Below are 16,085 nucleotides of genomic sequence, written 5' to 3'. Positions count from 1 at the left end.
TTCAAAGGTCCTGTGATAACGGAGTCCGGAATATGACTCACACCACCAGGATCCCCACCCACAGTCCGAACCCAGTCCGGACCCAGTCAGACTCCACCCGCAGTCCGGACCCAGTCAGACTCCACCCGCAGTCCGGACCCAGTCCGAGCCGACTCCACCCCCAGTCCGAGCCGACTCCACCCCCAGTCCGGACCCAGTCCGACTCCACCCGCAGTCCGGACCCAGTCCGACTCCACCCGCAGTCCGGACCCAGTCCGACTCCACCCCCAGTCCGGACCCAGTCCGAGCCGACTCCACCCCCAGTCCGGACCCAGTCCGAGCCGACTCCACCCGCAGTCCGGACCCAGTCCGAGCCGACTCCACCCCCAGTCCGGACCCAGTCAGACTCCACCCGCAGTCCGGACCCAGTCCGACTCCACCCGCTTCATCCTGCTGGGGAGGCCGGGCCAATAGAAACGTTAGCTGCCTTGCCAACCAATCGCAATCCTTTCCCGCCACGTGACACCTTAGCTTGATTTTTTCCTCAATAACATCGCAGGTCATGTGATCTTCCAACTGACATGTTGCTAGGCAACAGGCGCCACACCTCGACACGAATCAGTTGCATGTGAGAGAAGCTCCGGAGTTTCAACCAATCAGAGAAGCTGATGGGCTGAGGGGAACGAGGGGAATCATGAGGCCCCGCCTCCTGCCGCTGGCAGCAGAGAAGTCGTATGAGTGGAAGGTGAGGGCGTGCTACAGGTGCTGGTGAGGAACAATTGGAACGGAGGAGATGGCGTCAGAAAACAAACAACAGAGGCGTGGTCACTCCAAGCCCCGCCCCTCTACACAGCAGCTAGCTTGTCTTGCGGACTGTTGCTGCTGCTGCCATTGTTGTTGCTGTCATGGCCACCTGGTGACATCACGGCACTCGGTGTCCTATCAGGGGCCTTGGGGGCAGAGTCTTTGTCTCCTGGAGCGATGGGGGCGGGGCCAGGGGAGGACAGGGAGGGGGTGCGAGGCAAAGAGGGACGATACGCCGCCATCATCTCGGCCAGACGCTCCGGGGTCGGCGCCCACTTCGTAAATCCTGCGGCGTTCTGGAGGAAAAGCACCGCAGTACCGTGTACAGCCCGGTAGTACATCTCATCTCTGAAACACAAGAGTTACAGGAACAGGTGTAGTACATCTGCGGTACAGGTGTAGCACATCTGTGGAACAGGTGTAGTACATCTGTGGGAACAGGTGTAGTACATCTGTGGAACAGGTGTAGTACAGGTGTGGGAACAGGTGTAGTACATCTGTGGGAACAGGTGTAGTACATCTGTGGAACAGGTGTTGTACATCTGCGGTACGGGTGTGGGAACAGGTGTGGTACAGATACCTCTTGCAGACGTGCTGACTCCCGGAGCGGTACTCGTGCTCGTAGGCCGGGACGCTCAGCTGGTGTCGAAGGAACCGACTTGCCTCCATGCGGGTCAGAGCTGGGGTCACCGGGTCACGCCACTCAGGGACGAAGACTATGAAGGACAGAGGCTCCGACGACTGGTCCAACAGGTCCTGAAGCAGAGAGACCACAGTGAGTCTGGACCAGAACAGAGATTCTAGACCACCACAGCCTCATACTGACCTCGAAGTGCGTCACCATGATGTCCATCAGCTCCTCGCAGAACGGAGGGTTCGCTTCGAACGAGCCGCTGACCGGCCTGAACGACAGGAACGGTCTGCAGACACAGCCGGTGCTCAGAGGTCAGAGGTCACCAGGTAAACAGTAAACACCATGAAACACCTGAGCAGGTGTGAGCAGGTGGAGCCTCACCCTCTGGATCCGAAGAAACCGTCGATGTCGGGGAAGGCGGAGCAGAACTGTTTGAAGTAGCAGTTGAGCGGCGAGGCGAAGCATTCAAAGGACACGCCGAACTGTCGGTTCAACGCCTCGAACACCGGCACCGGCAGCGCCCCCTGCAGGCCCGTCCCCTCGTTGGCACCGCTGCCGAACATCACCTGGACACAAACACCTGGTCAGCCCTGAGCCGTCACCGTGGAGACGGAAGCTGAAATCTGACTGGTTATAGCAGAGTCAGCTGACCTGGTATCTCTTGAGAAGGCACCAAACTCTGGACAGGAACTTCTCGAATCGGGGGTCGTCTATACAGCTGTACCTGTACAACAACTCCTGGGGGGGGGCAGGTAGAGGGACAGATGGGAGGACAGGTGGAGGGACAAGTAGAGGGACAGGTGGGTGGACAGGTAACGGGTTAGAACAGGTAGAGGGACATATGGGGGGACAGGTGGGTGGACAGGTAGAGGGACAGGTAACATGTTAGGACAGGTAGAGGGACAGGTAACGGGTTAGAACAGGTAGAGGGACATATGGGGGGGACAGGTAACATGTTAGGACATGTTAGGACAGGTAGAGGGACAGGTGACATGTTAGGACAGGTAAAGGGACAAGTAACAGGTTAGAACAGGTAGAAGAACAGATGGAGGACAGGTAGTGACTGCGGCCATTCTCACCAGCTTGCTGAAGTGTCCTCGGTTGACCTTGACCATCTCCCCCCTGAAGCGCAGACACGCAATGTCGTTCTCAAAGTGCAGCTCCACCCGGGGGAGGGGCGGCGTCGGGGTGGCCTGGCGCACCGGGTAACAGTAGACGAGCCGGGACTGCGGCGGGGATGGACATGTTTCTGCACACGAGCAGTTCAACAGGTAAACCACACTGAAAGGTGTACAGGTAGCAGGTGTACAAGGTGGACAGGTAAACAGGTGCGTGTACCTGTGGACGGGTCCTGCAGCAGGCTCAGATGCGTCTGACGCAGCCGCCGGCTGTACTCTGCTGAAAGCTGGTAGATCTTGGAGCAGATTCCCTCCACAGAGTCTTTGGCGACGGCGGCGACGTGCGGACCGCACTGCTGCCTAAGGTGTTCCAGACGATCCTGCAGACACAGCAAGTAGAGTCATAGCTGAAAGATTACCGGCACCTGGGACGCAGGTAAGGGAACTGAAAGGTTACCGGCACCTGGGACGCAGGTAAGGGAGCTGAAAGGTTACCGGCACCTGGGACGCAGGTAAGGGAACTGAAAGGTTACCTGCACCTGGGACACAGGTAAGGGAGCTGAAAGGTTACCGGCACCTGGGACGCAGGTAAGGGAACTGAAAGGTTACCGGCACCTGGGACGCAGGTAAGGGAGCTGAAAGGTTACCGGCACCTGGGACGCAGGTAAGGGAGCTGAAAGGTTACCGGCACCTGGGACGCAGGTAAGGGAACTGAAAGGTTACCGGCACCTGGGACGCAGGTAAGGGAGCTGAAAGGTTACCTGCACCTGGGACGCAGGTAAGGGAACTGAAAGGTTACCGGCACCTGGGACGCAGGTAAGGGAACTGAAAGGTTACCGGCACCTGGGACGCAGGTAAGGGAACTGAAAGGTTACCGGCACCTGGGACGCAGGTAAGGGAACTGAAAGGTTACCTGCACCTGGGACACAGGTAAGGGAACTGAAAGGTTACCTGCACCTGGGACACAGGTAAGGGAACTGAAAGGTTACCGGCACCTGGGACACAGGTAAGGGAGCTGAAAGGTTACCTGCACCTGGGACACAGGTAAGGGAACTGAAAGGTTACCTGCACCTGGGACACAGGTAAGGGAACTGAAAGGTTACCGGCACCTGGGACACAGGTAAGGGAACTGAAAGGTTACCATGTAGTCCTCTTTGCTGGCCGAGTGATCTCTACGGAGCCAGTTCATGGTGTCCTCTGCGTTCCACTTCACCACCTTTCTGCTCTCCGGACTGGCGTTCCTGCACACGTCACAGGTAAGGTGATACAGGTAAGGTGATGCAGGCAAGGTGATGCTTAGGATAAAGCCCTGTGATTGGCCTGCTGGGACCTACCTGGAATCGATCATCCTCTTGGCAGCCTCGGCGTATTTAAACAGCAGCTTCCGGGCCTCCTCTTTGTACTTGATGCGAGACAACCTGAGACAGACAGATGTTCAGTACCTGCTGACAGACCGGGGCGGGCCACGGGCGGACAGGTGCGTACCTGATGGGGATGTCGTTCATCACCTCTCTGAACATGGACGGGGAGATGACGGGCTCGCAGTCGCTCGGCAGCAGCGGGTCGTGGCCCTTATCGATCACTTTCCTCTCCAGCAGCCAACGATTGAACGACTCTCTCGGGGGATCGATACCTGAACCGGACAGACGGACAGTTTGTTAGAAACACGATAACGATATTGGCTTCCCGCGATCAAATTCGCGTGATCGAGCGATATTTAAAATGCGTCATTCCGTCCATAGAACGCTCCATATTAAAAGGTGTTTTCAAAGATCCTCCGCTTTAACCCTCTCTGGTGTTTTTTTTAAAGCCACTCTAAGCGCTCCGTAAACCCACTGTCTGATCACATGCCTCCATGAGCCAATCAGAGCTGCTCCCTGCACCACACAGTTTAGTTTCTAGATGTAGACACTAGTTACAGAGGACAAAGTAACGTGGCAAACATACCACAACAGGTAGCAGTCGGTCTTATGAGCTATAAACAATCTTAACAGAGAAAACAAAAAACGTCTAACATTTTGGGTTCAAGGCGAGTGACGCAACACAAGAAAAGGTGATATGCAAAGAGTGCCGTACGGTTGTGTTGGCGCCACAAAGCAACACAACAAACCTCTTTAGCCACTTGAAAACACACCATAAAGTTCAATACGATGAATGTATGAGGACCAAGAAATGCGTTGCAAAGACTAATCATCCCACAACATCAACTCAGGCATCCATCGAAGCGAGCCTCTTTAGCGCATTTATTTATTTTTATTTATTCTTTAAGGAGATGCACTGAATTTTGGTGAATAAGAGGACCTATTTTATTTTGTTGCACATATTTGTACATTACCAGGAATGTAGCACAATATTGACGTGAAAGCAGTTATAATAAGCCTATGTGACAATAAAATTTGTTTTGGTTAAAATCAACAAATAATCGGGACCATTAAAGCTGCAGTCGGCAGGTTTTCAAAATTGCGAGTCTAAAGTCGGAAAATTCGAACTGATACAACTTTCAGGTCCCTCCCCCAACCTCTACCAAGCTCCGAATCGCCCCCCAAACCCCTCCCCCTCTGTGGACGAGGTTGTGCACGTGAGTTCACACCAGTGTGAGCGCACACAAGCTGGGGCAGACTCACGCTCAGCAGCGTGTGCACAAGCTGTGATTGACAGGTGTGATTCCTCCACCCTAACGTGATTGGTTAAAAACAGCCGGGAGCGCTCGGTTTTTGCAAGCATGATTACAGGCTTCAGAGGGAGCTACAGATTTCGTTATTTTTCCTAAACAGCCTATTTAATATTCTACTTCCAGAATCACATGACAGTTCAAGCTAATATGACTAAAAAAAAAGTTGCCGACCGCAGCTTTAATCGTGATATCAATATTGCTCAAAATAATCGTGATAATCATTTTGGCCATTATCGTGCAGCCCTAACTCAGTGTGTTCCAACACCTACCTTCCCTCTGGTGGCACAGCTCATGGTAGTGCTGCCTCAGCTTGGTGACCAGCTGCGCTCGCTGCATCTCGATCTCCGGGTGGGGGGGCAAGTGGCTGGCAGGGGGGCGCTCTCTGATCACGGCATTGGTCTGGATGTCCAGATCCCAGTAGATCCTGAAACAACAAACAATAACTGATCAGTGACCAATAATAACTGGCCTATTACCAATAACAACTGATCAGTGACCAATAACAACTGGCCTATAACCCATAACAACTGGCCTATAACCCATAACAACTGACCTATAACCAATAACAACTGACCTACAACCAATAACTGGCCTATAACCCATAACAACTGACCTATAACCAATAACAACTGGCCTATAACCCATAACAACTGGCCTATAACCCATAACAACTGGCCTATAACCCATAACAACTGGCCTATAACCAATAACTGGCCTATAACCAATAACAACTGGCCTACAACCAATAACAACTGGCCTATAACCAATAACAACTGGCCTACAACCAATAACAACTGGCCTATTACCAATAACAACTGATCAGTGACCAATAACAACTGGCCTATAATCAATAACAACTGGCCTATAACCCATAACAACTGGCCTATAACCCATAACAACTGACCTATAACCAATAACAACTGGCCTATAACCAATAACAACTGGCCTACAACCAATAACTGGCCTATAACCAATAACAACTGGCCTATAACCAATAACAACTGGCCTATAACCAATAACAACTGACCTATAACCAATAACAACTGGCCTATAACCAATAACAACTGGCCTACAACCAATAACTGGCCTATAACCAATAACAACTGGCCTATAACCAATAACAACTGGCCTATAACCAATAACAACTGGCCTATAACCAATAACAACTGGCCTACAACCAATAACTGGCCTATAATCAATAACAACTGGCCTATAACCCATAACAACTGGCCTATAACCAATAACAACTGGCCTATAACCAATAACAACTGGCCTATAATCAATAACAACTGGCCTATAACCAATAACAACTGACCTATAACCAATAACAACTGGCCTATTACCAATAACAACTGATCAGTGACCAATAACAACTGGCCTATAATCAATAACAACTGGCCTATAACCCATAACAACTGGCCTATAACCCATAACAACTGGCCTATAACCCATAACAACTGACCTATAACCAATAACAACTGGCCTATAACCAATAACAACTGGCCTATAACGAATAACAACTGGCCTATAACCAATAACTGGCCTATAACCAATAACAACTGACCTACAACCAATAACTGGCCTATAACCAATAACAACTGACCTACAACCAATAACTGGCCTATAACCAATAACAACTGGCCTACAACCAATAACTGGCCTATAACCCATAACAACTGACCTATAACCAATAACAACTGACCTATAACCCATAACAACTGACCTATAACCAATAACAACTGACCTACAACCAATAACTGGCCTATAACCCATAACAACTGACCTATAACCCATAACAACTGACCTATAACCAATAACAACTGGCCTATAACCCATAACAACTGGCCTATAACCCATAACAACTGGCCTATAACCCATAACAACTGGCCTATAACCCATAACAACTGGCCTATAACCAATAACTGGCCTATAACCAATAACAACTGGCCTACAACCAATAACAACTGGCCTATAACCAATAACAACTGGCCTACAACCAATAACAACTGGCCTATTACCAATAACAACTGATCAGTGACCAATAACAACTGGCCTATAATCAATAACAACTGGCCTATAACCCATAACAACTGGCCTATAACCCATAACAACTGACCTATAACCAATAACAACTGGCCTATAACCAATAACAACTGGCCTACAACCAATAACTGGCCTATAACCAATAACAACTGGCCTATAACCAATAACAACTGGCCTATAACCAATAACAACTGGCCTATAACCAATAACAACTGGCCTACAACCAATAACTGGCCTATAACCAATAACAACTGGCCTATAACCAATAACAACTGGCCTATAACCAATAACAACTGGCCTATAACCAATAACAACTGGCCTACAACCAATAACTGGCCTATAACCAATAACAACTGGCCTATAACCAATAACAACTGGCCTATAACCAATAACAACTGGCCTACAACCAATAACTGGCCTATAATCAATAACAACTGGCCTATAACCCATAACAACTGGCCTATAACCAATAACAACTGGCCTATAACCAATAACAACTGGCCTATAATCAATAACAACTGGCCTATAACCAATAACAACTGACCTATAACCAATAACAACTGGCCTATTACCAATAACAACTGATCAGTGACCAATAACAACTGGCCTATAATCAATAACAACTGGCCTATAACCCATAACAACTGGCCTATAACCCATAACAACTGGCCTATAACCCATAACAACTGACCTATAACCAATAACAACTGGCCTATAACCAATAACAACTGGCCTATAACGAATAACAACTGGCCTATAACGAATAACAACTGGCCTATAACCAATAACAACTGACCTACAACCAATAACTGGCCTATAACCAATAACAACTGACCTACAACCAATAACTGGCCTATAACCAATAACAACTGGCCTACAACCAATAACTGGCCTATAACCAATAACAACTGACCTACAACCAATAACAACTGGCCTACAACCAATAACAACTGGCCTATAACCAATAACAACTGACCTACAACCAATAACAACTGACCTACAACCAATAACTGGCCTATAACCAATCAACAGATCACTATCTAATCAATAACCAATCAATAACTGATCACTATCAAATCAATAACAGATCCTGGAGGGAAAACAGCCAGAAGGAGGCTGGCCTCAGTACTCACACAGCTGGTCTGTATGGGGCCGGGGCAGGAGCAGGGGCAGCAGCCGGGGCAGGGGCACCAACAGGGGCAGGGGCACCAGCTGGGGCAGGGGCAGCGGCCGGGGCAGGGGCGGGACTTGGGGGCGTGGGCGTGGTCGTTTGGGGCGGTTTGTCCTCGGAGCTCCAGGGTTTGACCCCTGGGGTGCTGGGAGAGATGGGGGTGGTGGGTTCCACCTGGAAACAGACACACCTGGTCAGCAGACTAGTTCCCATCAGCCACTGCTGCTACAACTCTAACCCCCGGGCGCGTTTTACCTTGGCACGTTTGAAGCTGTTAAGCCCCGCCCCCTGCTCTTCGGAGCTCCTCCTCTTCCTCTGACTGTTGCCGAGGTTACCGTCTACGCCCTCTGCAGGAGCTGCGTTCAGACCTAATGGATCGGACTGAAAACACACAGATTAATCCGCCCGTCTGCAGGTTGTTTACCAACAACTCAACGTGTTTGTTGTTGTTTATCGGCAGACTCACGATGACATCATGCTGACCCAGCACTGGCACCTCCCACAGGCTCTGATTGGTGAATCTGTTGAAGTAGTACGGCCGGTTCTCCCTCCGAGACCAACACTTAGCCCATCCGGCCTGGACCAGCTCATCTGTGAGAGGAGGGGTGAGACGGGTGAGAGTGAGATGGGAGGTGAGGTGGTACAGGTGAGTGAGAGGAGGGGTGAGACAGGTGAGAGTGAGATAAGAGGTGAGAGTGAGATAAGAGGTGAGAGTGAGATGAGAGGTGAGAGTGAGATGAGAGGTGAGAGTGATATGAGGGGTGAGACGGGTTAGATTAAGGGGTGAGACGGGTTAGATTAAGGGGTGAGACGGGTTAGATTAAGGGGTGAGACGGGTTAGATTAAGGGGTGAGAGATGCACCTACCTGGAAGCTCAGGTGTTTTGGCGTTGGTGGACGGAGAAAGGGGCGGTCCCTGAGAGGAGGCGGAGCTGGAAGGAGGCAGAACGGTAGCCGCCTCCCCCTTCACTGATCCCTGACTGTCATTGGACATCTCAGCTGCTCATCAGAACGACATCAACCTGCGGACAGGAAGTGACAGTCAAGTCAAATTAACCTGTGAGGGGTCAAAGGTTGAAGCCATAAAGGTATGTCGTCCTTCCAAATGCACCTACTGACAAGTGCACAGATGAACAGGTGCACAGATGAACAGGTGAACAGATGTCAGTTTCAATCACAGCAAACATTAGCCTAGCAAGCCAGACCCGTACAGCAAATAGCTGTACATGGGTCTAGTAACGCTGGATAGCAGTGTGGGCGGGATATACGGCTGTCTGTCAAGTTTAACGCCACGCAATAGGATGGCGCAACAACCAATCAGAGCGATGAAGAAGTGTTACGTAGTCAACGCGACGGAATGTACATTGTGGTCAGTAGTCTATGGCCTGAAAAGCTGATTTCCCTTAAGCTCTAAACTCTGTAAACTTTAGCAACATTTGAAACATTTTCAGGAGAGAAAGTAGTCGTTTAGATCCCCAACGTGTTGAAAACCTGACAAAATACCGGCTGTTTACAATTTTGTTCCCACGAATTCGGCGCTGCTAAAGCTAGCCGCAGTGAGCAACGCACTTCCGGTTTGCCGTTTTGACTGCTCTCGTCCCGTTAACGGAATTTGACCGTTCAAATGCCTTACCGGAGAGTTTTGTCAGCTCTGAGACGAAGATCGGCCCGCTGTCTTTGGTACATCATGCTCGCAATTGACTGGGGATTGCTCTCAGATGTAAGTTTACTTCGTCTCCCTATAAATCTAAAGAGAGTTTTTTTTTTAACCTCTCTCTGGAACTACACACTGAAACGTCGCACCTCTGTCGTCACTAGGTAGCCCGGCCTCCGACCCCGCTCCTCACGATTTCATTGGCTCGATCAACTATTGATTTGGAACGTTGCAAAACGACCACAAGTGACTAGACTGGCCCCGGAGCAAATTCCATTTGCGGCCGCTAGGGGCGTCTAGATTTCTAGGCTAAGCAAACATCAGGGCAGCATTGGAACAGCAGACTGATCTGAAGGTGAGACGCACCTACGCTGACTCCCTGTAACCGACAGTACCAACAGCTGCAGGGTACAGCGAGTCAGTGCACACCTGAGGAGCGGCGGGTACGGTACCCGAGGAGCGGCGGGTACGGTACCCGAGGAGCGGCGGGTACGGTACCCGAGGAGCGGCGGGTATGCTACCTGAGGAGCGGCGGGTACGCTACCTGAGGAGCGGCAGTATGCTACCTGAGGAGCGGCAGTATGCTACCCGAGAAGTGGCGGGTACGCTACCCGAGGAGCGGCGGGTACGCTACCCGAGGAGCGGCGGGTACGCTACCCGAGGAGCGGCAGTATGCTACCTGAGGAGCGGCAGGGAAACTCGGGGATGCTCAGGTGTAGGTTTCCACACAGGTCAGGTGAGGCGTTAATGCAGGGGCTCAGCTAGGGTATTTTTAGTGGTGCCAAGGCACCACCGTGAGATAGCTCGGCACCCCCTGGCTCAGCATTTTTAAAATATTATATTATGCAAAAACACTTTTTTTTTTGCTCAAGCATGCATTATTTTAGTGACCATTTTATTTATTTTCTAGCATTTGTTTTTGTTTTAACTCTTTACTCCCAAAATAAATGTTGAGTTATCTTCAATATTTGTCAAGCCACAAGTCTTTTGAAATGAAGAGGTCAAAATTGAATGTTGTAGGGGCAAACACTACTCAAAGCAAAACTAATACGGCTCCGAAATTTATAAATGTACTAGTTTTCCTCAATTAGTGAGAAATAATGTGCCTCTGTCAGCACTGGGGGCTGGGCCCCCCTAAAGACCAGATCCTAAAATCGCCCCTGCGTTAATGGTCGTTTCCTCCTGTTGTTTATTGCTGTGATGAAACGGGAACAACAACCTGGTGATCACGTGGTGGGATCAGAGCTCCACAACCATCAACAACCTGTCAGCCACAGTTCTGATCAGAACTGTTACCAAACGGAACCGAGCTGGGTCACCGGGTTAAAATCGGGTTAAGGTGGACCGGAACCACCAGTGGCGGTCCGACACTGATTTACGCCCCGGGCGAAACCCGGTGCTGGCACCCCCAACCCTCCTACTGCTCACAGAGAGATGTTGCACTTCACCGTGCGTTGTGGTGGGAGCATCAGTGTAATGTAGTGTTAGGTTAGCAGACTGACCTGTCATTATTTCCTTCTCCGTTTTCACCCGTTTGGTCCATCACCACCTGCAGTACTGCGCTGGCTCATTCTGTCTTCTTCACTTTCCCATTAGTACTATTATTGATACCACGTTCGTCGCCCTCTGGCACGTAGAACCACCTCCAATATCAAAAACATACCAATTTTTTTTTTTTTGGATCGTTTTTTTTTTCCCCACCACCCCCGCGATGCCGCCCCGGGAGCCTGCCCAGTCGGCGCGCCTCTAGGACCGCCCCTGGGAACCACCAACCGCTGCCGGACAGGTGCTGAGTGTTCTCAGGTGATTTAGGCGCCAACGGTACATGTTATACATCTGTTTTCAGAACGTGACCGATCCGTCGGTGCCACACTGAAACCAGTCAGGACCGGACCGCCCTCCGCCACAGAACCGAGCCGAACCAGGCGGCCTGACGGCGGCCAACAGAACGTGTTCACCCGGTCTGATCGGGGCTCTGTCTGCAGACATTTCTGCCAGTTATCAATGCTTTTGATCATGTTTTCGTTGTCACGCGCAGAAACGAGCGCCATGGTTACACGCATGCGCCTGACGGTCCTTCCAAACAAACAGGGAGGAGGGGGAGGAATGGGGGGGAGGAGAATAACAAAAGGCTGCGGCTGCTCGCCGAAGCCCGCGCTCAGCACACGGACCCAGCAGCCGTGCGTGCCGGTCCACGGCAGAGCCGCGCCGAGCCAAACTGCTCTAAATGCGCCGGAGCGACGGTTTCCCCTCTGTTAGCTGGGCAGCCAACGGCCATTTCCCGCCTTTCTCAGTTCTGTGGTGGGACCCGCAGCTGCCGCTCAGGCGCCGCTTCTCTCACAAGATGGCGGACACGCCCCTGCCACAGCTCCGAGAACTCGCGTCAAACATTTCGGCTCCGTGCTACCAACTCTGCCGCCTTTGGCTCAGTTAACCCGGTCCATCCTCCGACCGGAACCTTCCGCCGCGTCCCGGTGTGCTCAGAGTGGACCTGCGGGCTCTCGTTCTCTTACCTTGGGCGATTAAACGGCAGCCAGTTGTGATTTCTGCGCACTTGTTTCGAGTCCTCCGCTCCACTCCCTCCCCGCCTGCTCAGACATCTTTACAGGGACCGGGCAACGCCACTGCGCATGCGCCGAAGCTGACTCGTTTCCTGTGCCGACGTGTCCGGTTCCCGCCGCCATGTTGAGATCAAACGTGATTTCAAAACTTTGTTAAAAAAATCAATTTAAACGCCAAAGACAAAAAACACCAGAAAGCACACTCAACTACCTAAATTAAACAAAAACACCTTCCATTTATCTACTTAAAGATTATTGGTTCTTTGGTATCAAATAGTATGAAATTGTATGTTTTTTTTCTTTTTCTTTTTTAAACATATTTTTATTATGATTTTTCATTGATTTAAACATTGACATTTAAACATGAACATTATATCCCCATCTGGCAATAATAATAATAAAAATAAAATAAATGAAATGGAATAAAAATAAATAAATAAACAGATAAACATAGAATAAAACAAACAAAATTATACAAATTGAACTTTAGACGAAACCATCTTCTACTAATTTTTAAAAGAGCGCCATCGCTGCAGCAACAAGTCCTCCAATCAAAATTATCCAATTCCCTAGGTCTGTTCCGACCCCGGTTCCCGCCGCCATGTTAAGATCAAAAATGTTTTCAAAACTGTTTAAAAAAATAAATATATATATATTTGACTGGAGGTCAAACGCCAAAGACAAAACACCAGAAAGCCTAAATTAATAACCTAAATTAAACAGAAACACCTTCAATTTATCTACTTAAAGAGTATTGGTTCTTTGGTATCAAATAATATTAAATTGCATGTTTAATGTGTGTTTAAAAAAATAAATATATATATTTGACTGGTCAAATGCCAAAAACAAAACACCAGAAAGCCCACTCAACTACCTACATTAAACAAAAACACCTTCCATTTATCTACTTAAAGATTATTGGTTCTTTGGTATCAAGTAATATTAAATTGTATGTTTAATATGCTAGTTGGGCATGGAATTACATTTATGCAAATTTAACCCTCATACCTGATTTAAAACACAACTTAATTTCTGAAAAGGGACATTTTTGTCCCCTTTTAAAACGACCTAAAAACATCATATCTTAATATTTTTTTTCATAAATCTTTTATTCCACTTCAGTTCTGATCATAACTACCAAGTTTTCAATTATTTTCAAAAATGTAACCCTTTAAATACTGGTTTATATGACGTAAACTCCAATTTCTGTAAAGAAAAAAAACTCACAAAAACTGCTATATTTTCAATATATAGAATGCAAAGTGGAATTGTTGAGCGGGGATAATTATGGTCTGGGATAAGTCAATGATCAGCAACAACATTGATTTTTAGGGATTTTAAATTTTTTTGTTATGCCTGATTTAAAAAAAAAAAACTCCTTAATTTCTGAAAGGGGACACAAACTGTCCCCTATCAGGGATTAGGGTTAAAAAAAAAATTAATTCTCACTTACAAATTGAACTTTAGACGAAACCATCTTCTATAAAATTTTTAAAAGAGCGCCATCGCTGCAGCAACAAGTCCTCCAATCAAAATGATCCAATTCCCTAGCTCTGTTCCGACCCCCCTCCCCCCAAAACAGTAGCATCAGTTAACCCGCTCCCATCTCACATAAACACCACTTACTGTCTTACAATCTTAATATCTCTCTTGGCAAAATCAACTTAATTTGCTGTTATTTTTTTAACAGTCATAAATTAATGTGATTTACACTCATGTTCATAAAATAAAGCCTGTTTGTGTGCGGGTGACTTTTTTTTATCACCATGTGCATAAAACATACACAGTAATAACAAAATAAAATCATAATTGAAATAGTGAGGACAAATTAATATGAGTATGAAAAATGACTTTTACTTTTACCCTTGATAAATGTTCCCTATTAAAGGGTCAGGTTAGGTTAGGCTCCGGGAGGGTCTCTGTAGGCGACCATAAATCATTGTTTGGTTGCAGGTCTGCTGAAGGCTTCCTTTCACAGGTGTCTGAATGGGAGAAAAACCTTTGAAACTGCATGTTTGGCCAGTTTGGGTGCAGCAGCACCACCTTTAATGATCCAAAATTGAATTAATCCGTTCTGCTGGACATATTTCTTCCCCAATTAATTGAATGAAGGAATTCCACGTCCTCAGGGCTGGAAGTGTGACGGTCCACGACCCACGATTCTTACAAGTCATGAAGACGTGCACACTGCGCCGCTGGACCGTTCACCAGCACGTGCACCTGTTGTTCCCCTTTTGACTTTTTTTTTTATCAAGTATCTTTATTGATCAAACCAGAAAACAGACTATAATGGAATAAGCAAAGGTGACAGGCTTGACATTTTTCTTTTTTTTTGTTTCCAAACACTACACACGAGTCCACACCCATTCCGCCCCTTCGCTTCCCTCTCAATTCCTCTTTTTACACAGATACCAAACATGTATCTTTTATCCGTCTAACTTACCCACCCATCTCCCTCCCTCCTCCCTCACAGCCCGTCCCAGTGTCCTACACATTAACATGCAAAATATTGTAGTTAAAGAATAATTAAGTACACAAATAAACTACAGTATATGAAAAATAAATAAATCAAAAACATAAACATAAACAAAAAAAAAGGGGGGTGGGGGTCAACCAATGGCTGAGGATGGCTGGTCCATATAAGAAAGGAGGGGGTCCCAGGTTTTGTGAAATTTCTTCAGGGTTCCTCTGACAGAATGTTTGATTTGTTCTGGGTGTAAAAAAGACATCACCTCTTCCAGCCAAGAGTTTCTGCTCGGCGGCTTTGGGCTCTTCCACTGTAGTAGAATTTGACGCTTGGTTATCAGAGCAGCGAACGCAATAACATCAGCTTTGTAGCTAGTAAATCTACCCACAATAGGAGACCCACCAAATATAGCAATCAAGGGCCACGGGGACACAGTGATATTACGGACTATAGAAAGGATGTCCAGAAAGAGTGTAGTTTAGGGCAGGAGAAAAAAGATTGAGAGCACCTGATGCAGAATTCATCCGCATCTGGGAATAGTTTTTTCAGCCGGGCCCTTGTATAGTGAATTCTGAAGACCACTTTAAATTGAATGAGACTCATATGTGCACAAATACAAGTAGTGTTCATTTTAAGTAGAGCTTCTCTCCACCAGATCTCATGCAGTGTGAGACCTAGCTCCTTTTCCCAAATATCCTTAAGCCCTAAAAGAGGAGAAAGTTGAATATTGAGATTGAGTTGAGAGGAAAGAAGACCATGAATTGAAGAAATACTGTTTTGTACATTTTTTCCAACTCTGTAATCCAGTTTGTGCACGAAAATGTTTGATTGGGGACCTAGGATTAGGTCCTTTCATTCAACCTAGGATCCGCTTGTTTGCCATTTTAATCCTAAACACATCGGTCAGCTGGTGGATATTACCTGTTACCTGTAGATTAGATTAGATTAGATTACCTGTGTCTGTAACAGCTGCATCTCATG

The 16,085-nt window shown here is 47.9% G+C and overlaps 1 protein-coding gene across 2 annotated transcripts; it reads right to left on the bottom strand.

Annotated features, from left to right (window-relative positions):
- Window positions 1-165: 165 nt before the first annotated feature.
- Window positions 166-12,691, bottom strand: pcif1 (phosphorylated CTD interacting factor 1). 2 transcript variants are annotated; one of them, XM_075460028.1, is made up of 16 exons: window positions 12,590-12,691; window positions 9,290-9,444; window positions 8,890-9,014; window positions 8,679-8,804; window positions 8,386-8,597; window positions 5,479-5,633; window positions 4,021-4,168; window positions 3,870-3,953; window positions 3,677-3,776; window positions 2,756-2,915; window positions 2,497-2,666; window positions 2,069-2,155; window positions 1,799-1,983; window positions 1,610-1,703; window positions 1,364-1,539; window positions 166-1,131 (listed from the first exon to the last, which is right to left on the bottom strand). In XM_075460028.1, the coding sequence occupies exons 2-16, from the start codon at window positions 9,414-9,416 to the stop codon at window positions 825-827; spliced, it is 2,256 nt and encodes a 751-aa protein (XP_075316143.1). In that variant the 5' UTR covers window positions 9,417-9,444; window positions 12,590-12,691; the 3' UTR covers window positions 166-824. The 2 variants fall into 2 exon arrangements, with proteins under 2 accessions (XP_075316143.1, XP_075316144.1); XM_075460029.1 differs by lacking the exon at window positions 12,590-12,691 and adding an exon at window positions 11,579-12,570.
- Window positions 12,692-16,085: the final 3,394 nt, after the last annotated feature.

Source organism: Odontesthes bonariensis, chromosome 3, assembly GCF_027942865.1.
Source record: "Odontesthes bonariensis isolate fOdoBon6 chromosome 3, fOdoBon6.hap1, whole genome shotgun sequence".
In the NCBI taxonomy this organism is placed as follows: Eukaryota; Metazoa; Chordata; class Actinopteri; order Atheriniformes; family Atherinopsidae; genus Odontesthes; species Odontesthes bonariensis.
Note: the sequence above shows the minus strand (reverse complement) of the source record. Positions and strands in the feature narration are given on the sequence as shown.